The sequence below is a fragment of the Amphiprion ocellaris genome, chromosome 23 (genome assembly GCF_022539595.1).
Source record: "Amphiprion ocellaris isolate individual 3 ecotype Okinawa chromosome 23, ASM2253959v1, whole genome shotgun sequence".
Lineage (NCBI taxonomy): Eukaryota > Metazoa > Chordata > Actinopteri > Pomacentridae > Amphiprion > Amphiprion ocellaris.
In genome coordinates, this window is record NC_072788.1 from 1449723 (window position 1) to 1472214 (window position 22492).

General features: G+C 39.1%; 3 protein-coding genes and 1 long non-coding RNA gene across 5 annotated transcripts; 2 read left to right on the plus strand and 2 right to left on the minus strand.

The window, feature by feature from the left end:
- Positions 1-496: 496 nt before the first annotated feature.
- On the minus strand, positions 497-2772 carry LOC129348174 (uncharacterized). The gene is made up of 2 exons (XM_055007912.1): positions 2117-2772; positions 497-2021 (listed from the first exon to the last, which is right to left on the minus strand). Exons 1-2 carry the CDS (start codon positions 2148-2150, stop codon positions 946-948), a joined length of 1110 nt encoding a protein of 369 aa, XP_054863887.1. The 5' UTR covers positions 2151-2772; the 3' UTR covers positions 497-945.
- Positions 2773-2785: 13 nt separating this feature from the next.
- LOC129348173 (uncharacterized) lies at positions 2786-5022 on the plus strand. The gene is made up of 2 exons (XM_055007911.1): positions 2786-3402; positions 3498-5022. The coding sequence occupies exons 1-2, from the start codon at positions 3369-3371 to the stop codon at positions 4571-4573; spliced, it is 1110 nt and encodes a 369-aa protein (XP_054863886.1). The 5' UTR covers positions 2786-3368; the 3' UTR covers positions 4574-5022.
- Positions 5023-6353: 1331 nt separating this feature from the next.
- Positions 6354-19984, minus strand: LOC129348175 (uncharacterized). Of its 2 annotated transcripts, none has more exons than XR_008600654.1 (3): positions 19920-19984; positions 15992-16131; positions 6354-7565 (listed from the first exon to the last, which is right to left on the minus strand). It is a non-coding gene; the product is annotated as an uncharacterized LOC129348175 (long non-coding RNA). The 2 variants fall into 2 exon arrangements; XR_008600655.1 differs by lacking the exon at positions 19920-19984 and adding an exon at positions 17532-18057.
- LOC129348172 (GTPase IMAP family member 1-like) lies at positions 14630-19780 on the plus strand. The gene is made up of 3 exons (XM_055007910.1): positions 14630-17390; positions 17479-17625; positions 17942-19780. The coding sequence occupies exons 1-3, from the start codon at positions 17315-17317 to the stop codon at positions 18994-18996; spliced, it is 1278 nt and encodes a 425-aa protein (XP_054863885.1). The 5' UTR covers positions 14630-17314; the 3' UTR covers positions 18997-19780.
- Positions 19985-22492: the final 2508 nt, after the last annotated feature.

The following is a 22492-nucleotide window of genomic DNA, read 5'->3' on the forward strand; positions in this document are numbered from 1 at the left end:
GGTCTTTGCTGAGCTCCTCACACTTTCCCACTGGAGTGTTTGTATCTGAGTCTAATGAGTGGATCAAATGGTCTCTATTTAAACTGGTTTAGAAATCAGCTGCTGGAGTCAACTGGAATCATTCATAAGAAGTTCAGAGGTTGCAAAGAAGATTGAATTTCCACTGCTTTCGACATCATCAAAACTGATAACTCAAGTTTCCCAAAAACCTTTAATGAATCTATGAAAGAAGCAAATGCATGATTGATTTTTTATGATAAAGATTCATGTGTTTCAATGATTCCATCATAGAAAACTGAGTTATAGGAGTCATTGGAAACTCAGTACTGCCATGATGAATATTTTCTTTACAAGTGGATGAAATTTTTTTTTGTCTGTACATATAAAATACATTCTTACTCAGTATTAGTTTTTTTCATCTTTAGAAATACAGAAAAAACTTGCTGAAGCAGTAACTGTGACTTGAACTGAAGCAAGAAAAGTCCGAGGCACTCTGTACTTACTCAATTAAAAGTCCTTTATTAGCTACATGGACACCACCAACATGTTTCGACACCAAGTCTTCGTCAGGGCAACATTTGTAAATGAACTGAACAGCAGGAAGTCTACTTTTAAAAAACACTTAACAGGAAGTCACATGATCATGTGTGGTCATGTGACTCCACCCAAGTATTCATTCATAAAAGACAAATAAAATATAAACACTTTGGAATATTTTCACAGAGCAATAGGCAAGCATATCATCCATAATGCATAAATAAAGCTCATTATGTAACACTATATTTCAATAATAAACCATGATGCATCATGTTAACATATAGAAGAAAATAAATAATGAAAAAATTACTGACTGCAAGGCACTGTGTGTAGAATAGGAAACAGTGGCATGAAACAGTGAGTAAACCCTCATCATCAAAGACAATCATTCAGAACACATTAATATATTTACAGAAACGGAGAAAAGTCTATTTCTTCATTTAGTCCAGGGAACACAGTTGCTTTCAAAGAGTGGATCCAGAAGGTTTCCCTCTGCAATAATCTTTTCAACCTGTCACCCCCTCGGGGAGTGTTCTCAATAACTTCAATTGCCATGATTGTGAGTTCATTAATGTTTGTGTGGGTCATGTTCTTGAAATGTTTTGCAATCGGATATTCCATGTTTCCTTTACGGATAGCATATTTGTGTTCTGCAAAACGCTCTTTCAGTTTTCTTTTTGTGCGACCAATGTAAAAACACCCACAAACACAGTCCAGTCGGTATACCACATGTGTTGTATTACAGTTTGCAAAAGAACGACATTTAAAAGTGTAGGTGCATGTAGAGTCCATAAAATGTGTAGAACGATTGATCTGTGTGCAATGGACACATGCCCCACATCTGAAGGTGCCAATGGGTTTTTTGAAAAAAGTCTCAAGTTTTGATGCTGGCAAATAGTTTTTGACGATTTTGTCCTTGAGGGTGGGGGCTTTTTTAAAGGCAAACCTGGGGGGCTCAGAGAACAAGGGGCCCAGTGAAGGGTCACAAGCCAGTATGGACCAGTTTTTTGTAATGGCGTTTTTGATTTTGTATGCCATGTTGCTGTACTGTAAAGTACAGAAAATTCTGTTTTTTGTTTGTGATGGAGCTCGCTGTCTCCTTATGAGAAGATTTCTTCTGTCCAAAGTTTTTGCTCGTGTTAGAGCCCCACTCAGTGTCTTTGCTTTGTAGCCCCTTTGAACGAACCGCTGTTGCATTTCCGTAGCTTGGGTATTGAAGTCCGTTTGAGAGTTGCAGATGCGCTTGAGACGTTGAAATTGCCCAAATGGAATGTTTTCAATGAGACTCTTAGGATGGAAGGATTCAGCATGTAAAACAGTATTTCGATCTGTACTTTTTCTGAACAGAGATGTGTGTATTGAGCCTTGTTCATCCAGTGATATTAGAAGGTCCAAGAAGTTTATTTCTTTGTTGCTGAATTCCAAACTGAGTTTGATGTTAGGATTAGTGCTGTTTAAATATTGATGAAATTCTTGAAGTTGTTCTGTTGTACCAGTAAAAATGAAGAAAAGGTCATCAATGTAACGACCATAGTATTTGATGAGCTGTTTGAAGGGGTTTTCAGTGCTGTGCACATACCTCTCTTCCCATAGCCCCAAAAATAATCCCGCATAGTTGGGGGCGTATGAAGCCCCCATGGCAGTCCCCTTGGTTTGTTGGTAGAGACGATCCTGGAATAGGAATATATTGTTATTGAGGGACCATTGGGTAAGAGAAACAACAAATTGTGTCGGAGGAGTCTCGGTGTTTGATCTTTTTTGTAAAAAATGTTCAAGGGCCTCTAGGCCTTCCTGGTGGTCAATATTTGAGTAAAGTGACTCAACATCCATGGTTGCTAAAATAGCATTTGGGGCTTGTTGCATTTCTTGAAGGTCCTTGAGTATATGTGTAGTATCTTGCAAATATGCTTTCAGTGACATTGTTAGGGGTTTGATAACAAAGTCTATATATTGAGAAGCTGGTTCTGTAATAGTGTCAATTCCGTTAATTATTGGTCTACCTGGGGGTGAATGAAGGTTTTTGTGTATTTTGGGAAGAAGATAAAAAGTTGCCAGTTTAGGGTTAGAGGGAGAGAGAAATTCAAATTCATTCTTGTTAATCCACTTATTTTCCAGTGCAGGGTTCAAAATTGCAAAAAGGTCTCTTTTTATGTTCTCAGTGGGGTTCGATTTGAGTGGCACATAATACTGTCTATTGTTTAATTGTTTTTGGGCTTCCATGATGTAATCATTCTTACCCCAATTAAACAATAGACAGTATTATGTGCCACTCAAATCGAACCCCACTGAGAACATAAAAAGAGACCTTTTTGCAATTTTGAACCCTGCACTGGAAAATAAGTGGATTAACAAGAATGAATTTGAATTTCTCTCTCCCTCTAACCCTAAACTGGCAACTTTTTATCTTCTTCCCAAAATACACAAAAACCTTCATTCACCCCCAGGTAGACCAATAATTAACGGAATTGACACTATTACAGAACCAGCTTCTCAATATATAGACTTTGTTATCAAACCCCTAACAATGTCACTGAAAGCATATTTGCAAGATACTACACATATACTCAAGGACCTTCAAGAAATGCAACAAGCCCCAAATGCTATTTTAGCAACCATGGATGTTGAGTCACTTTACTCAAATATTGACCACCAGGAAGGCCTAGAGGCCCTTGAACATTTTTTACAAAAAAGATCAAACACCGAGACTCCTCCGACACAATTTGTTGTTTCTCTTACCCAATGGTCCCTCAATAACAATATATTCCTATTCCAGGATCGTCTCTACCAACAAACCAAGGGGACTGCCATGGGGGCTTCATACGCCCCCAACTATGCGGGATTATTTTTGGGGCTATGGGAAGAGAGGTATGTGCACAGCACTGAAAACCCCTTCAAACAGCTCATCAAATACTATGGTCGTTACATTGATGACCTTTTCTTCATTTTTACTGGTACAACAGAACAACTTCAAGAATTTCATCAATATTTAAACAGCACTAATCCTAACATCAAACTCAGTTTGGAATTCAGCAACAAAGAAATAAACTTCTTGGACCTTCTAATATCACTGGATGAACAAGGCTCAATACACACATCTCTGTTCAGAAAAAGTACAGATCGAAATACTGTTTTACATGCTGAATCCTTCCATCCTAAGAGTCTCATTGAAAACATTCCATTTGGGCAATTTCAACGTCTCAAGCGCATCTGCAACTCTCAAACGGACTTCAATACCCAAGCTACGGAAATGCAACAGCGGTTCGTTCAAAGGGGCTACAAAGCAAAGACACTGAGTGGGGCTCTAACACGAGCAAAAACTTTGGACAGAAGAAATCTTCTCATAAGGAGACAGCGAGCTCCATCACAAACAAAAAACAGAATTTTCTGTACTTTACAGTACAGCAACATGGCATACAAAATCAAAAACGCCATTACAAAAAACTGGTCCATACTGGCTTGTGACCCTTCACTGGGCCCCTTGTTCTCTGAGCCCCCCAGGTTTGCCTTTAAAAAAGCCCCCACCCTCAAGGACAAAATCGTCAAAAACTATTTGCCAGCATCAAAACTTGAGACTTTTTTCAAAAAACCCATTGGCACCTTCAGATGTGGGGCATGTGTCCATTGCACACAGATCAATCGTTCTACACATTTTATGGACTCTACATGCACCTACACTTTTAAATGTCGTTCTTTTGCAAACTGTAATACAACACATGTGGTATACCGACTGGACTGTGTTTGTGGGTGTTTTTACATTGGTCGCACAAAAAGAAAACTGAAAGAGCGTTTTGCAGAACACAAATATGCTATCCGTAAAGGAAACATGGAATATCCGATTGCAAAACATTTCAAGAACATGACCCACACAAACATTAATGAACTCACAATCATGGCAATTGAAGTTATTGAGAACACTCCCCGAGGGGGTGACAGGTTGAAAAGATTATTGCAGAGGGAAACCTTCTGGATCCACTCTTTGAAAGCAACTGTGTTCCCTGGACTAAATGAAGAAATAGACTTTTCTCCGTTTCTGTAAATATATTAATGTGTTCTGAATGATTGTCTTTGATGATGAGGGTTTACTCACTGTTTCATGCCACTGTTTCCTATTCTACACACAGTGCCTTGCAGTCAGTAATTTTTTCATTATTTATTTTCTTCTATATGTTAACATGATGCATCATGGTTTATTATTGAAATATAGTGTTACATAATGAGCTTTATTTATGCATTATGGATGATATGCTTGCCTATTGCTCTGTGAAAATATTCCAAAGTGTTTATATTTTATTTGTCTTTTATGAATGAATACTTGGGTGGAGTCACATGACCACACATGATCATGTGACTTCCTGTTAAGTGTTTTTTAAAAGTAGACTTCCTGCTGTTCAGTTCATTTACAAATGTTGCCCTGACGAAGACTTGGTGTCGAAACATGTTGGTGGTGTCCATGTAGCTAATAAAGGACTTTTAATTGAGTAAGTACAGAGTGCCTCGGACTTTTCTTGCTTCAGTTCAAGTCACAGTTACTGCTTCAGCAAGTTTTTTCTGTATTTCTATTCATCCGCGGGCCTGGTCCTTGTAGAGCACCTGCTTTTTACCCATTGTTCACACCTGTTTTGGAGCCATAAGCAGCACTCAACAATCCTCCCCTTTTTTTGCAAAGTTTTTTTCATCTTTGTTTCATTATTGTTCCATATAAAGTTATAATCTGACTGAAGAAATTGAAATGATCCTAATTCTTTAATTAGAAGTTAAATTAATGAATCACCTCAAGTATTACCTCTGTTGTTAATGATTGTTTGCATGACAGTCCAACAAGAAATTAAACCACATGTCTGCTTTTCTAAGTGATCATTTATCTACAGGCTCAAATTTTAGTAAAATGACAAGAACAGCCGCTCTGGACTCAGTCACTTCATTTGATGTGAATACACACCAGTCACCGATTATGTAAAAGTCTTTTGAATTCTGCAAAACGTTCATTTTAATAAACAGATCATTAACCGCTGATGTATTGTTGAACAAGGCTCTGGTTTCTGGTCCTGGACGAAACATATAAAACCTCCACCTGCTACATAATGACACTCACTGATGTTGTAAAGTTGTGTATATGTGGATCAGATGTCAGTTTCCAACAGTCTGTGATTCTGTAACGCAGCAGGAGGAAGATCAGAAAGAAACTCTGCTGACAAGGTGAGAGTCCTTTAAATCTGTGATCATGTTTAGTTCATGTTGTTTGGAGCTGAAATAAAACTATTTTATTATTGATTCATGTGAGGAGATGATTGTAAGGATCTGTGAGTGACAGGAGCTAACTAATCTTTGAAACATTAGTTGTTTTTTTTAATTAAACTATCTTTCTATCATCATGATTGGAATGTTTTCTTCTTAAATAGAAGAGGTTCAGTCCTTCCTCCAAATCAAATGTGTAGTAACTCGTGTATAAAGAGTATTTCAGCAGAAAGAAAATAAACTGACAGCATGTAACTGGACTTTTCAGAAAAAATAGTTTGTGTTATCTGCAAATGGTGGAAATTAAACTTTTTCTTGAGTCCATACCAGTGTTGGAAGGAGGGCTGTGAAGGTTTTGCATATTTAGTCAGTTCACACTTCATCATTATTTTATCCGGTTCATTTCTTCAGGCAAATGTTGTCCTGGTTCTCTCCTTTTCCAGGGAGATCAGAACCCAAACTGAGGACCAGAACACAGAACCTTGTTCAACAATACGTCAGCAGTTAATGATCTGTTCATTAAGGTGATCATTTTGCAGAATTCAAATGACTTTTACATAATCAGAGACAGGTGTGTATTCAAATAGGATAAAGTGACTGAGTCCAGAGCGGCTGTTCTTGTTATTTCATTCAAATATGAGTCTGCAGATAAATGATCACTGAGAAAAGAAGACGTGTGGTTTAGTTTTCTTGTTTTGTTTCAGGCAGGGCTTGTTGGACTGTCATGCAAATAATCATTAATCACAGATTAACTTCTGGAATTACAGAAACTTCATTTCTGTTTGTATTTCTCTTCTTTGTTCTTTTCAGTTTAACAAATTCAATTTTAAAATCTGGTGACAATTAAACACAGTAATAAAGGAGCAAAGAGGGTGACAGACAGCAGCACAGACAAATAAATAAAGACCAGAGGATGAGAGAGATGACAAATGAGGAGAAGGGAGAGAGAGCAATGTTACCTTCAACAAAGCAAACATCCTCATCCTCATCAATGTAGGGAGATAAAAGGAGGAAGGACAGATCCAGAGGTGATCTACGCTCATCCTGCAGTGGATAAAATGTCCATCATGGCAGCAGGTGTGTGTTTTAATGACAATCAGTTTGTCATTGTCACAGTGTGGTTTTGGGTTTTTTAGTTTTTAATGCAAACGAAACATATCTGAATTAAACGTATGGAGACAGTGGGACTGATATACAGTCTACAGTATATTTGGATCTAACAGAATCAGACACAGAGTGAGGAAACTCAGAAACAATCACTCAGAACGTTGATGCTCTAATGAACTGATGATAGTTTTTACATTGAACCCATTTGATTGTCGTATCTTTTTCTCTTCCAGATGTCAGTAAACTTCTCCTCATCCTCCAACGGCTCCTTTCTTCATCCAAACCCCTCCTCCAACAACCTCATGTCTCCATCCATGAACTGTTACACCACCAGACCAGGTTCCTTCATCTACATCACATATCGTATCACCTACATCCTCCTCCTCCTCCCTCTCTGCATCTTCATCATGTATCATGGTCTCCAACAATGGAGACTAAATCACTCCACCTCCTCAGCAGCAACCACGAGTCACTCTGACAGCTTCACCTACAACATGGTCACCATGGAGATGATTGGAGTCTTTGGATCTGTCCTTATGATCTGTGGGATCTACAGTGATCATATGAAGATACTTCTGGTGGGGACCTTTCTTGTGTATGTCGCCTGGTATGGAGAGATGTTCTTCCACGTCCTGACCTGTGTGGAGCGCTACCTGGCTGTGGTTCATCCCATCACCTACCTGAGCCTGAGAACAGAGAGAGGGATCAGAATCAGGAACATCAGCATCAGCTGTGTCTGGATGATTTGTTTCGTACAGACAAGTCTGGTGACGATCGATGACGTTGTCATTGTTGTTAATTTCTGTCTCTTGATATTATCAGTCACAGTCGTCTCCTTCTGCAGCGTTTCTGTTCTCTGTGTTCTGATTGGTCCAGGTCCAGGGGAACAAGGTGGGGGCAGGAAGAGGGTTGACCAATCAAAGCTGAGGGCATTCTACACCATTCTGGTCATACTGGGAGTACTGGTGGTGAGGTTTACTTGGAGTCTTGTTTGGTCTGTGCTGAATGTGTTGGAAAGAGATGCTGACTGTGTGCTAATTACCAGTGGTGCCTGGTTGAATCTTCCCAGCTGTCTGGTGTTGCCTCTGCTGTTTCTGCACAGAGCAGGAAAACTAATGTGTTGTAGGAAAAATATCCAGTGAGACGATGGACTAAATTAGGGAAAAACAAAAACATTTTCAGAACAAGAGACCAGCTCTCTGTCTGTTTAAACACATTTCACAGTGATGAAATAACAACATGTGGAGTGTGAGCTTCCTAAATGATGATAAATGACAGATTCCATGCAGCAGCTGGTTGTCTGCATTTTATGACAAATGGTTCAAGCGTCACCTCTTTTCCAAAAGTTTTGATGCAAAATTGGACAAAATCAATGCCCTCAAACAAACAAAAAATTTTACGTCTCTCCTGTTATTGTTAACACATTTCTCACATTTCATGTGACTTTTCTTCCAATAAAAATCAGAAATGATTATTTAACTCCACAAAAAAAAACAAAAAAGCTAATTAAAAAACATTAATATCACCAAAACTATGGTTTCTAACCCTGAGATGCTCCAGTCATTAGACCCTACACTTCCATAAGTGGGTCAAAAATAACCTGTGTAAGGATCAACCTATTTTTATGCCATTTTGTCATTTTGGTTAAGAATAATAATTTGAACTATTGTTTGTATTATATCTTTGTCCACATAAGAATGATTTCATGTTTGAAATATGTTTATTTTTCATCTTATAACAGATTTTGAAAAATTTGATGATTGAAAAAGAAGAATATTACATAGAACAGCAATACAAAAATGTCAACATCCATTTTGTTGACATTTTTCCGCTCTTTTCCTACAGCTGTTATTAATCTCCATCATTCCAAGTTTGTGTATCAACTCTTGTATGATACTGTCAGTGATAAAGAGTTTGGGGTAGTAATACAAATATTACAATTTATTCAAAAGTATAAAAAATAACTTAAAAATTTAAATGGAACGATATTAAAACATGTTTTTAAGGAATAACTGGAAAATGAAATTACAAAGATATTGCAAGAGAACGAGCTCACCGGGTCATTTTTGACCCACTGATGCATCTAAGAGTTAAACAAAAAATATTTCACTTGACAAACTTTAAATTCATCAACTTATTATCATTTCCGTCAGTTCTGTCAGAAATGTTCAGAGCCCAAATTTATCCTCCTCTAACAAATATATAAATGTTTTCCAGTAAGATCGAGCCTCCGATTGAAGAATTTTTTGTGTTGTGTGAAAAAATATTTATTTCTGTGATGGATTAAAAAATGAAAAATATTGAAATATTTCAAACAATGTTCCTTTGAATTCATGTCATTTTACTCTTTGCTTTTTTATCAATATTTGCACCATTGATTCATATTTTCCTGCTTCTCTGACATTCTGTAAACACATCGGCCTACAGTTTTATGTCAATTTGTAATCCTTCTTGTGTTTTGTTGTAGTTTTGTGAAAGAGAAGTTGTTTCAGAGCTTTTGCTGCTTAAATAAAATAAAGAATCCTAAATGAATGACTTAAATATTAAATTTGCTGTGCCATCCTGAAAATTCTACACAGAACCTCTTTCTGTTGTGATCCAACACTGTAGAAGTTGATACTGCTCTGTCTTCATAAACAAACATACAAACAATCCACCAACACTACAGAGAGAAACCATATAGATGTCAGGAGTGTGAGAAAACTCTGAACACTTTTTACCTGGTGAAAAATCTCAGAAATTTCATTCTGGAAGTCAGCCATCCAGCTTTGAGTAGTGTGACAAAACATATGGAACATTTTGAGAATAAACCACCCATTAGAAAATTCTCTCTGGAGAGAAACCACCACTTTGACCACTGTGAGAAGATTTTATCATAGAATTTAGACAACTTGACAGTTGACCAACACATCATCCAGCTGTGACCAGTGGAAGAGCTTTCCATAGCTCATGTTGTCATGCCAGAATCATCCACTTCTGCAGACTGGGAGTCATTGTTATGATCTCTGCTTCAGCCTCCGCCCTTCTTCCTCCTTTTCTCTCTTTTTCCTTCTTTCTCCCATTGTCCCTCATCTGTTTCTGTTTTGACCTGTCTCTCTTTGTCTCCCTCTGTCTGTCTGTCTGTCATCTCTCCCTCCTGTCTCTCTCTCCCTGCTTCACCTGCCTGCACTCTATTTGCTGATTACTGCAATGAGTGTCACCTGCAGTAATTAGTCGACTCCACTCACCTGTTCTCTACCTCACCTCCAGTATTTAAGCTCTGTGCTTTCATTCACTCCCTGCTGGATCATAGATTCACATCCCTTCATAGATTCTGTTGCCTTCCTGGATTCTGTTTCTCCCCACCAAGCCTTCCACCTCTGGACTGCTTCAGCCCCTCCTGGATTTCCGCCACAATATACTTGTTTGCTTAAAAGAAGCTTGCCACCAATGGGATAAATGATGTAAAAGTTTCTTGAAGTCACAAAACACTCACCGTCCTTGAACGTCTCCAATAATGCAGCAGCTGAGTCTCCCTCCTGTTGCTCGCTGGTGTGGTGCCAGTAAATAGCTTCCATTAAACCTCTTCCAACACCTCCTGGTTGACCCACGCCGGCCGTTGTGGTCCTTGGTGAACCAATAGTCATTTTTGAGCTTTTTCAGCTTCTCTCTACACTGCTTCTGTCCTCTTTATATACAGTCTACTGTATATGTGAGCGGCCATCCGCTCAGAGACCTCCTGATAAACTTTCTCTGTCCAGCTCCCTCTGTATTCTTTGGTCCGCCACCAAAGACAGAAAAGTCTCGACCTCTTCATTCACCCACAGTACAGGTCTGGCTGTCATATTAAAATTATGAAGACAGAGAGGTCCGTGAAGAGCAATGCACACCCTCGCTGTTTAGTTTTTTTTAAATGCCGGTTTTGTTTTCGTGCTGGAGTCGCTCTCGTGTGTCGTCACTCCCTGTCCAATCAGTGGCCTGCACTCCTGTCCAATCAGTGGCCTGCACTATGTAGACGTCACATCTCGGCTCACTTCATCTCGGTTGGAACCTCAGCCGAGAAGGTACGGAAAATCGTACTTGATACCATGCACTAATCCATATGGAAACGCTCGCAAACAAAGACGAGCCGAGCCGCACCGCGCCGAGTAGGTGCTTGTGGAATCGCGGCATTGGATTCTGTTTTGCTCCTGTCTGTTCATGGATTTTCCCCAGCCTGTTTTCCCCTCAGTTTTCAGTTTTCCCCATCTTGAGCACCTCTCCTTAGCTTAGTTTTGTTAGTTCAGTTTAGTTTTGAAGACTTCCGTTTTTGTATCCATGGTGTTTGTAGAGTTTTGAGTAGTTTGGTTTAGTTCAGTGTCCCCAGTCCAGTTCTTCATTTCTGTATTGGTTTAGTTATCTTGTAAAATAAAACCCGTTGCTATAATCACCAGCCTGCCAGGTTCTCTGTGTCTGCGCCTGGGTTCTCCAGCTCCCTCCCATAACACTCATCTTGTCAGGCAGTGTTTTGGTGCATCCACAGGCATTCATAGTACCATCTGTAAATGTCTTCTCCCCAACATCTTTTGTTCTAAAGTAACCCCATATCATCATCATCATCATCATCACCATCATCATCACATGTTCATCTTTGTTCTTTACTGATGGGACTGTCCATTCACTGTGATAGTCCTGGTTCACACAGAACACAAATGTTTGTCTCATGTGACCAAAGAACATGTTTTCACAATTCTTTAGGCTTTAATCTCATAGTTTTGTGCCAGAGAACAAGTAAAGGTGTTTTTTTCTTGAACAGTGACTACAGAGTGTGACATTCTATATCGTTCTTGTTACCATGTGAACTGTGGGAGACGCCTGTGCCTAGTGTGAGGGACTTGTCCATCTGGTTTTCAGAGCTACGCTGTGTGAGTAGAGTTAGAGTTAGCAGCTCTGATTTGTGCTACTCCGTCTCGTTGTGTTACTACTGTGTGTCCACTGACTTTCTCATTGATCACAGTTGTTTTTTACTTGTGTGTCAGTTATTGCAGGTGCATTTATTTTTGATGCACTGTTTTCGATCTGGTACTTTCAGTAGTCTTTGACAAGTAGTTGTTTCTGATTTTCCATATACAATGAAATATTAAATTTGTTAACTTGAAAGTAATGTAATTATAGCGGACGAACAAAAGAAAGAATCGAAGCTGTATTTGAGTGCATCCAGATCATTCTGTGTGCTTAATGAGTGTTTCTGTGCTCATGGTTGTGTATTTTATTCACATCGGTGACTGCAATTTGGTGATTCTTTACAGGAGCAGTCACATTATTGTTGGCATATTTTCTGAGAAGACTGATGTTGGTGTGCTTAATTCTATTTTAAATACACCCATTCAAAGTTACATACATAGAAGCATGTAAAACATTTTTCATCATTGTTTAAGCAGGATTATTTATTGAAGCAGAATCAACATAACAGGTTTTGTGCGTTTTATACATTAAACTGGTATTAATTTGAAATAAACAACACATTTAGATACCAGAAAGAAAAAACAATAACTGCCATATCATCATTGTAGCTTTCTAACAATTTTGAAACTACAAAGCTAAATAAAAAGAAAATTACAAGGTAGAATCCATTTTGTAAGTACAGATATGAGTTGGAAAAAGTGACAAAGTTAAATTTTTCAGCTTTGGATGAGAGTCCTGGTGAAGATTGCCATGTTACCTTTTATGATCATGTTGTCCTGTTGGTGTTAGAAGTTTGTGTTTTAAGTGAAGACCAAGCCAGAGGATGTTTTAAATGGGAAACTTTCAGCAATTTTAATGTGCATAACAAATTTGAAAGATAAAATGTGGGCTCTGTTTGTTGTTCTGCCCCCAAGTTTCAGAGAAATTAAACCATGCAACCTTAATTCCGTTTTCATTCATTCATTACCTGGTTGCATGTCATTAATATTGTGAAAGGGTGTATTTCAAACCAAACATGATATTTTACAAAACTCAATGAAGAACCTAAAACTAAAGTCCAAACTAAATGATAAAATAATTGAAGCACACGAAACATGAACCTCACTTTCATGAGAGAAAGTTCTGTGACTTTCTCATTGGATGTTTTTCTTCCTGTTCTGTGTAGAAACAGCAGAGGTAACACCAGACTACTGGGAAGATTCTCCCAAAAGCTGAACACCATTACCATGCATTTACCATGAATTATCGCTCCATCATTCCAAACATAGACTACAGACCAAACCAAATTCATAGAAAACCGCAACACCAGTACTCCCAGTATGACCATAATGGTGTAGAATGCCCTCAGCTTTGATTGGTCAACCCTCTTCCTGCCCCCGCCCTGCTCCTGAATTTGTTCTAAATTTTGACTGTTGTTCTGACTGGCATGTTTGTGCAATGTTCTGTACAATTTAGACCACAGGAAGTGTAGATCAAGGCACCCAGTGAGGTTAGAGCACAGGAGGTGACTTCCAGACTGAGCCAGCCCGAGGTATTGTGTGATTGTAGCTGGTTACCTTAACCCACAGGTATGTATTTTTAAATGGAGTTGTATGAAGTTGTTGAAATTTAGTTTATAATAAAAGATTGTATTGATTCAAGTACGGTTTCGGTCTAGGTGTATTAGGCTTAATGAAGAGAAGTAGGTCATCAGCACTGAACAATACCTTCTGCTCAAAACCATCCCTACCGTCCCAGCAAGAGGTTCAATAGCAAAACCAAAGGGACAGCAAGAAATTCAGTTTTGTGCCTCTGAAAAGAAGAACGTTTTTGGCTCTGATTGAGGAAAGTGGGGAAGAGTACAGCGGTTGATCCAAGCTATGAACTTGTGTCCAAGGACAAATTTCTTCAGAGTGCAGAAAAGATAGCTCCACTCCACCCTGTCAAATGCTTTTTATGCATCTAAGGGTATGACCATTTTAGGGTCATTTGAGTTTGAAGGGTTCAACGTTACAATAAAAAGTCATCTCACATTTGAAAATGCATATTGACCTGATTGAAATGACACTGGTCACAGTGGATGTTTTTTGATCATGAACTGTCCTTATAAGAGCTTGACGCAGCATCAATTGGATTGTTTGACTTTGACTCGGCTACTCCAGAACCTTCATTTAGGTATTTTTGAGCCACTCGGAGGTGGACTTCTTGTGTGTGTTGGGGCTTTGTCTTCCTGCATCAACCACTTGTGTTGAACTTTTTTTTAAGCAAATGCTGGACAAAACTTTGTTCTCTTTGGTCAGTAGTGGTTTAATCCTTGCAACTCTAACTTGATGCCATTTACACAAATCTCATCCACACCTGGAGCTTTGACGAGGAGCTTCTTAAATACCTCTGCATCCTGAACTGTGGATGTGGACGAAGATTTCCCAGAGTCTTTAGGTTCAGAATACAGACTGTGTGAGTGTTAACAAAATTATCAATATTGATACCAAATTATTAGGACACTAGCAGATCTGACTGTGATTACAGCTGTATATTCTGTTAATTGAACATGTTACTGAATTACTGTATTCTACTGGTTTTAAAATAATTTCATTGCTTTCATTGCTTCAAACTGATAAGTATCACATAGAAGGCTACAAGTCAGTGTGAACACCTTTAAATATTTTTCTCACATAAAGAAGAAACTAGATTTCAAAACAAAAATAAACAGTTTACGAAAAGCTGCATAAACTGCAGTCCAAGAACTGCAGATCTGATGCTTTTATTTTGAAGGTCTCATTTTACCTCGATATTTTATTTATTTATTTTTTTTGCGGCTGAAGCTCAGATTGCGGACTGAAGAGCAGCAAGATGACAGCTGACTGATCTGTGAAGTTTGCTGTGAACAGATAAGTTGAAGGTTTCTGCAGATCTTCGTTATTAAATCAAACGCAGCTTCTCAGTTTAGCATCTCGGTGTTTTACATAGTCGGTGATGTCGAGAATATTTCACTTTCTGAATCTAAAGTTTGGCATAAATTGTGGTTTATTAAGCCTTTATTTGCGTAGTTACATCTTCAGATGTTTTTTTCTTAAATTTAAGGTGAAAACATGACGCAGTGTTTGTGTTGACATCAGTGAGTTAAAACAGGGCGTGACTTCATGATAGTCTGTGGAGGGAGGAGGAGAACTGGACAGAATTCTTTTATTGTCTTTGTACAGTTACAACAAAACAAGCAGCGATCCTGTCAGTAAATTCACATTTTAAAGCTGCTTTACTCTCCTTTATATGCCGCTTTACAGGGGCGGATCTACTGGGGTGGCAACACCAGTTCTGAACGATCTAATTCAAAAATATATGTATATAAAAAGTTGTGGCCGGCTGGAAAGAGCGAAAGTCCAGAGAGGACGAATAAGGAGCGAAAATCAAAGCTAAACACATAAAGGTAAATTAACTCTGTGACTCCAGCTGTGAAATCTCTGATCTCATTACCTCCTGATAGACACACAGAGACAGACATTAACACAAATAAGCAGATATAGCACTGATACATCCCATAAACTGTCCATATTTCACTTTCTTACTTTGGTAAAGTATATTTTATTTGTAGTATTTCATGCCACTGTACTCCTGTCTGAAGTGAGCACCACCTCCAGACTGAATTGTCTTCCTTCTTTCTTCAACTCTTTCCAGCCCTCTATAAAATTCCTCCACTTCACTGAAATAGTAGACAGATGACATTATCACTGCAGGGTTCACAGAAATACTGCTACCTCTTATAGTACACCTTTACCTTTATGGAGCTCATAAACAACAGCAGCAGAGGAATCCAGCATTAATACACCTCTGATTTAAACTGGGACCAGTTCAGACACCTGGAACTTTATTAACATCATTAAAACTGCAAAACCATTAAACATTCACACTGAAGGTTGTTGCTGCTTTATGTAGTGAGATTATTTCATGTTTCTATCATCTGATGAAGGATTAATTAATTTGCTGGCTGGAGTTAATTATCATCATCTGGAGCTGGACTGATAAAATCTGGCTCTGACTCAATGAAACAAATCAGCAAACAAGCCAAGTTGGTTTTACAGCAGCTGTGACTACACAAAAGTGGTCGTTCAAACATAATTTGTTTCTCAGTTTAGCAGGTTCACAACAGCAAAAATGTTTAAAATGTTTTATAACGTTACTATCTAATATAACTAATAAAACGAGAACTCACATCGTGGCCGTCTTCCATCATGGAGATAAATGCTGCTACTTGGTTTGGCATCAAGGAAACACAAACACCGGAGTCGTAGAGGAAGCAGACATCTCCAGCTGTGCAGACACACCCTTCTCCACTCATGTGGACAGCAAAGCCTGAAAGGAAGACACCAGTTAGACTAACTTTTTGGGGATAATTTTTACAGCCTAAATGAAGAGAGCATCCCAGAGAGGAGATGGAGGAGGAAGAGTTCAGAGAGAGAGAAAGAAATGAAGGCATGCAGAGCTCAGACAGAGAAAAGGAAATCAGAGACTATCTCTGGTCCAGCTGGTCCACATGCTATGAATATTACTTTAGTTTTATATATCTGAGTAAGAGGTACACCTGTCACAATCATTACCTTTTTGGACAAAATATTCACACAGTAATATAACTGTACACAATGTACTAAAGACTAACAGTGTCTAATTTCACAAAGTGTTTGCTTGCAAGACGAGCCACAGTTTCCAGTGAGACTGGGCCTTTGCATGTACGTTGCTAGCTAACGTTATGTCATGGAGCTAGATAGAATAGATTAGATAGATAGACACTTTATTAATCCTGAGGGAAATTCATGACTTACTTTTTTGATCAGTGAGGTTTGAATAAATGTGAAGCTAAAGCACATCTAACAGACTCACTAATGACTTGAAGCAGTGAACATGATGTGAGGAGCAGAGTCTGTGTTGACTGGTGTCAGAAACATGAACCCCACAAACTCCCACTGACATCCTGCCTCAGGATCAGACAGCTGATGCTGCCCCCTGGTGGAGAGTTGCAGCACCAACACTGAAGCTGGAACTCCTCTCAGTTTGTACAGCATCATTATTAGTCTCTGGTGATTCCAGCTGTACATTTTATTAACATACGTCTGACTCTGCAGAATAATGCTGGAAGTCGGCTGCATTTGCTGAAAACTGTATGAGTTGTTTCTACTAATTTTCTGTAAATGTGATGAGATAGAAATTACACTGACCAGGACAAGATTATCTGCAGGAAAAGAAACTTTCCACCAACATCTTTCAGATCATTAATTGTGTCTCCAGCAGGTTTGTGCTGCTCAGTCATGGATCTAGATCTCACCATCATCCATCATGCTGCAGGAAACACCATTTTAGGATGAAAAGTGTTTGAGTCAGACTTCAGTTTCACATCAGTGACAACACAGATCTCTGAAGAAACAGGATGAGTGTTTGGGAAACACATCTCAGTGGTCGACACTCCAGGAATCTGAGACAGCGAGGACACTACAGAGGACATTAAGAACTACTGTCAGCATCTACTGAAGTCCAACAAACAATGTCTGTTCCTGGTGGTTCTCAGCATCAGGATGTTCACTCTGGAGGATCAGAAGGCTGTAGACACAGCTCTGAAGGTGATGTTGGGGTTTAAAAAGAGTTTCCTGCTCTTCACAATTAGAGATAAACTAAAGGGTAGATCATTGACAGATTTCATCTTTGCAGAAAATGAAGGTAAACTCCCAGATGTAGAGAGGATGTTTTCAGAGGCATCTCACCTCTTCAACAATGAGGATGGAGATCAGGAACAAGTCCAAGATCTGCTGCTGAAGACCAGAAACCTTGGAGACCAACAACCACTGGACCCAGCAGGTAGACTGTGATGGAGCTCCTCAACATTGATTAAAAACCCCATGACTCTGGGTGATGTCAGCCAGTGACTGAAGCTGGTCATTATTTCTAAATCAGATGGTTGAAGAAACTTGTAAAAGTAACATCAGGAGAGAGCAGCTTAGAAAGTCAGATTAAAACATGCTGCATTAAAACTAACAATGATAATAAACTACATACAGTACTTCAATGTGCTGCTTCACATATTTTAGGCAACAAAACCTTAAATTACTGTCTACTGACATTTCAGTACCACAACCTGTTCAATAATGTGTTTTTAATCTGCTCTGTCTTCCAGCTGGTTTGGAGGTTCAGAGGAGGATCGTTCTTCTTGGTCTACCTGGAGTTGGGAAGAGTGCTTCAGGAAACACCATCCTGGGATCTGAGAGCTTTAAATCAGCCTGTAACTTTAACTCAGTCAGTACAGAGTGTGTTTCTGAATCAGAATCAGTGGATGGTCGGCTGCTCCAAGTGGTCGACACTCCAGGATTCACTGAAGAAGTTCTGAATCCTGAGCAGCTTTACGAGGAGATCATGAAGACGTTAGTGGAGGCCAGTCCAGGACCACATGTCTTTGTTATTGTGGTCAGAATAGGAAGCATCTCTGCAGCAGACCAGAGACTGTTTGAGTTACTGCCCAAACTGTTTGGAGGAGATGCCTCTAAGTACACCATGGTGCGCTTCACTCATGGAGATGACCTGAGAGGTAGCTCCATGGATCAGCTGATCCAGTCCAACAGCTGTGTGTCTGATCTGGTGTCCATGTGTGATGGGAGGTACTGTGTGTTTGACAACACTCAGAGAGGAAGGAGGCTGCAGGTCAGAGAGCTGCTGAATAAAATAGATGAGATGGTTGCAGCTAACGGAGGAGAACACTGCACCTCTGACATGTTCAGGATGGCTGAGACCTTCATCAGAGAGGAAAAGAACCAAGCAGCTCAGTCAGCTGGTAGTAATCGTCCAGGTCAGTCAGGTGGAGCCAGAGAGAAACCAGATAAGTATTCAGCATGGGAAAGTATAATACCTTATGTAATAGGTTTTGGGGTGGCAGGTGGAGTGGCAGGTTGGGTTGCAGGTGTATTGACAGACAAAATGGTAGTTGGGGTGGTAATTGGGATGGTAATTGGGTGCTATATCTGCTTATTCGTGTTAATGTTTGTCTCTGTGTGTCTATCAGGAGGTAATGAGATCAGAGATTTCACAGCTGGAGTCACAGAGTTAATTTACCTTTATGTGTTTAGCTTTGATTTTCATTTAATGTTATTGTATAAGATAAATATAAATATCTGTCCCCAGAGTTGTCCGTGTGTAGCCATTACAGATGATTTCATTATTATTTTATCTGATAATTAGACAATTTGTCCAAATGCAAGTCTTAGCAACCAAGTTATGATATTGTAATAAGTATTATTTGGGTGAATTAAACCTTTAAAATCTTAGGTAGGACATGAAGTAGTACTTTGTGTGGAATACTTGGTGTAGTCCTTAAAGTTCAGTCTCCAGCTCTGTAGACAAACTTTCTGGGGCCAAAATAAAAGTCGCTCTGACTCCCCCAATTGGGGAGATATGCGAAAATCAAAACTTCCCCTCGTGGGATTAATAAGGGATAATTTAAAAAAAAAAAAAAAAAAAAAAAAAGAATAAACCTTTTAAATTCTAAGTATATTTTGAGTGAAATCGTCCTTTAGAACCGTAAGTTGTGCATTTATTGTGCACTTTAGTGGTCATCTATGGTGGCAGCTGTCTTTAATAATGCACTAAATGTGCAGCTTCCGGGTCTGCAGCCAACATTTTTAATGAATGAGGTGAACTGAGGACAGCCCCTCCTCAGGGCGGGAGCAGCAGACTGTACAGGACAACCCAGCATGGTGCATTCACAGACACATGGACATCGGAGATTCGCTCCTTATTCGTCCTCTCTGGACTTTCGCTCTTTCCAGCCGGCCACAACTTTTTATATACATATATTTTTGAATTAGATCGTTCAGAACTGGTGTTGCCACCCCAGTAGATCCGCCCCTGTAAAGCGGCATATAAAGGAGAGTAAAGCAGCTTTAAAATGTGAATTTACTGACAGGATCGCTGCTTGTTTTGTTGTAACTGTACAAAGACAATAAAAGAATTCTGTCCAGTTCTCCTCCTCCCTCCACAGACTATCATGAAGTCACGCCCTGTTTTAACTCACTGATGTCAACACAAACACTGCGTCATGTTTTCACCTTAAATTTAAGCAAAAAACATCTGAAGATGAAACTCGACAGAAACCTTCAACTCACCTCCACACAGCAAACAGTCGCTTCACAGATCAGCTGTCAGCTGCTCTTCTGTCTGCAGTCTGAGCTTCAGCTGTAAGAACAGCTAGATGAGACCTTCAAAATAAGAGCATCAGCTCTGCAGTTCTTGGTCTGCAGTTTTTGCAGCTTTTCCTTAAACTCCTCATATTTGTTTTGAATTCCAGTTTGTTCTTAATGTGAGAAACATATTTAAAGGTGTCCACACTGACTTGTAGCCTTCTGTGTGGGATATGAGAGTCAGCATACTTATCAGTATGAAGCATTAAAAGGTTGTGTAGAAAAACAACAGGATTGTTCAACTGGACTTCTCTGGTAGGTTCTTGAAGGCGTTCCACTGCTCATCCAAGATGAAGAGAAGTCCAGCTGATTTCGATTGAAGCTCCTTCGATTAATGTGACCTGGATGACTGAGCCCTTGTCCACACGTAGCCGGGTATCTCACAAAACGAAGATATTTTTCTACGATTCGGCCTATCATCCACACGAAAACGCAGATTTACGTCATCAAAAACGATTCTTTTTAAAAACTCCGACCAAAGTGAAGATTTGCGAATTCTCCGTTTTATGCGTCTGCATGTGGACATCAGTAAACGGGGTTTTGCGTTTCGAAACGTCACCGCCTGCGACAAAATATGTTCTTACGTCACATATGCGACCTGTGTTTACATTCGGTAACAGTATGGATGCTCTCACAAGGTTTTGGACGCTGTTTCTTGTACAGGCGCTTTTTACTTGCTTGTTTTTACAAGCCCAGATACTGCTCCACATTCAACAACACAGGCGAAGGACGACGTTAAGGACGGTTATTCTCCACCACCTTGCTAGGATTTGGGGAACTACTGCCACCTAAAGGTCCGGCATGCTTATGAATGTGCTGAAAAACGCACTTACGCGGTTAGGTGTGGATGAAGTTTTTTTCTAAAAACGAGGTGGTGTGTACGTAAGTTTTTTTTAACTAACAGGATTGTTCTGATCTATGATTTACTAAAAATGGGTCCAAAATGACTTTGTCTTCAAACTTTTAAAAATTTCTTCAAAAAGTAGGAATAATTCACAGTTACAGTTTTAGAAACATTTGTGCTCTGTAGCGGTGGATTTGTACTACTGGCTAAATTCAGTAAATGTTTACAACGTTAAACATGCATAAATAAAAATGTTTACAACGTTAAACATGCATAAATAAAAATGTTTACGTTAAACATGCATAAATATATATGTTTACAACGTTAAACATGCATAAATATAAATGTTTATAACGTTAAACAAATGAAACGTCATAAAACAAACAGCCCTCTCGGTGCAGCCTCCGGCTCTGCAGACACATACTATCGCTTCATTTGCCTTTTCTCTCAGTAGAAGTAGTACCTTAAATTGGCCACAGGGTGGTAGCAGAAGGTCGCTGTTGTCCCTAACATTGAGTTTGACAGGGTTTTTAGTGTGCGGAAAAGTGCTCGGGGTGGCCATCTTACCGAGATACGCCATCTTTTCTTTGTCTTGCCTTCACCCAGTCTGGTATGGATGCAACAATCAAGCTAGAGCAAACAAACTGTAAATGAGGTATTTTGATACTAAGGTCCACCACAGAAGTGCGGAAGTAGACGAAAAGCATCAAACTTCTTTGAACCACATAGAAATCGATTTTACGGTGAGTAATGGCTGCTCTTCAAGGTTTTACCTTAGCATGCTAACACTAGCAAAGTGAAGCTAAAAACACGTGACCCCCGTAATCTTTCTAAAAACCACCCGGGACAACTTTGAGGAATTAAACGATTTTCCATTAACATTTGTTAGCTGTTTCACGTGTTTACTGAGTTGTATGTGGTCGCTACTTGAGTAATTTACTGTGTAAAATGAAGGATCACCACTGGGCGCTGGCTAGTTAGCATATGTGCAAATGCTAGAGTACATTTCATGCAGTTAGACTGTGAGTTAGTGAGTGCTAGTAATGGGTTAAACCAGGGCTGTCAAACTCGTTTTAGTTCAGGGGCCACATTCAGCCCCATTTCATCTCAAATGGGCCGGACCAGTAAAATCACAGCATAATAACCGATAAAGAACGACTCCACGTTTTTCCTTTATTTTAGTCCAAAAATGTTCCCATTTCAGTAATTGTCTTTTTACAAAACATTATGAACAACCTGAAATTTCTTAAGAAAAATAAGTTCAATTTCAACAACATTCAGCCTCAGTTTATCATTTCCACATCACAACTTCCAGATCACAGAGTGTCGACAAAGGAACACAACATTTAGTCACAGCTATCTGGAACTGAATGATGTAGTATTTTACTTTATTATCAAAATGACAAAAATCAGACAAAAAAAATATACAAAAACAAGACAAATCACAAAAATGAGACAGAAAACGACAAAACGAGACACACAAAATGACAAAAAAAACAGACAAAAGACAGGAAACAAAACAAAAAGACAAAAAATTTGACAAAAAAGTTACAAAGCGACAAAAAAAATGGACAAATGACAGAAATTAGACAAAAAATGACAAAAGCGAGAAACAAAATGACAAAGAAATAGACAACACAAGCAAGACAAAAAA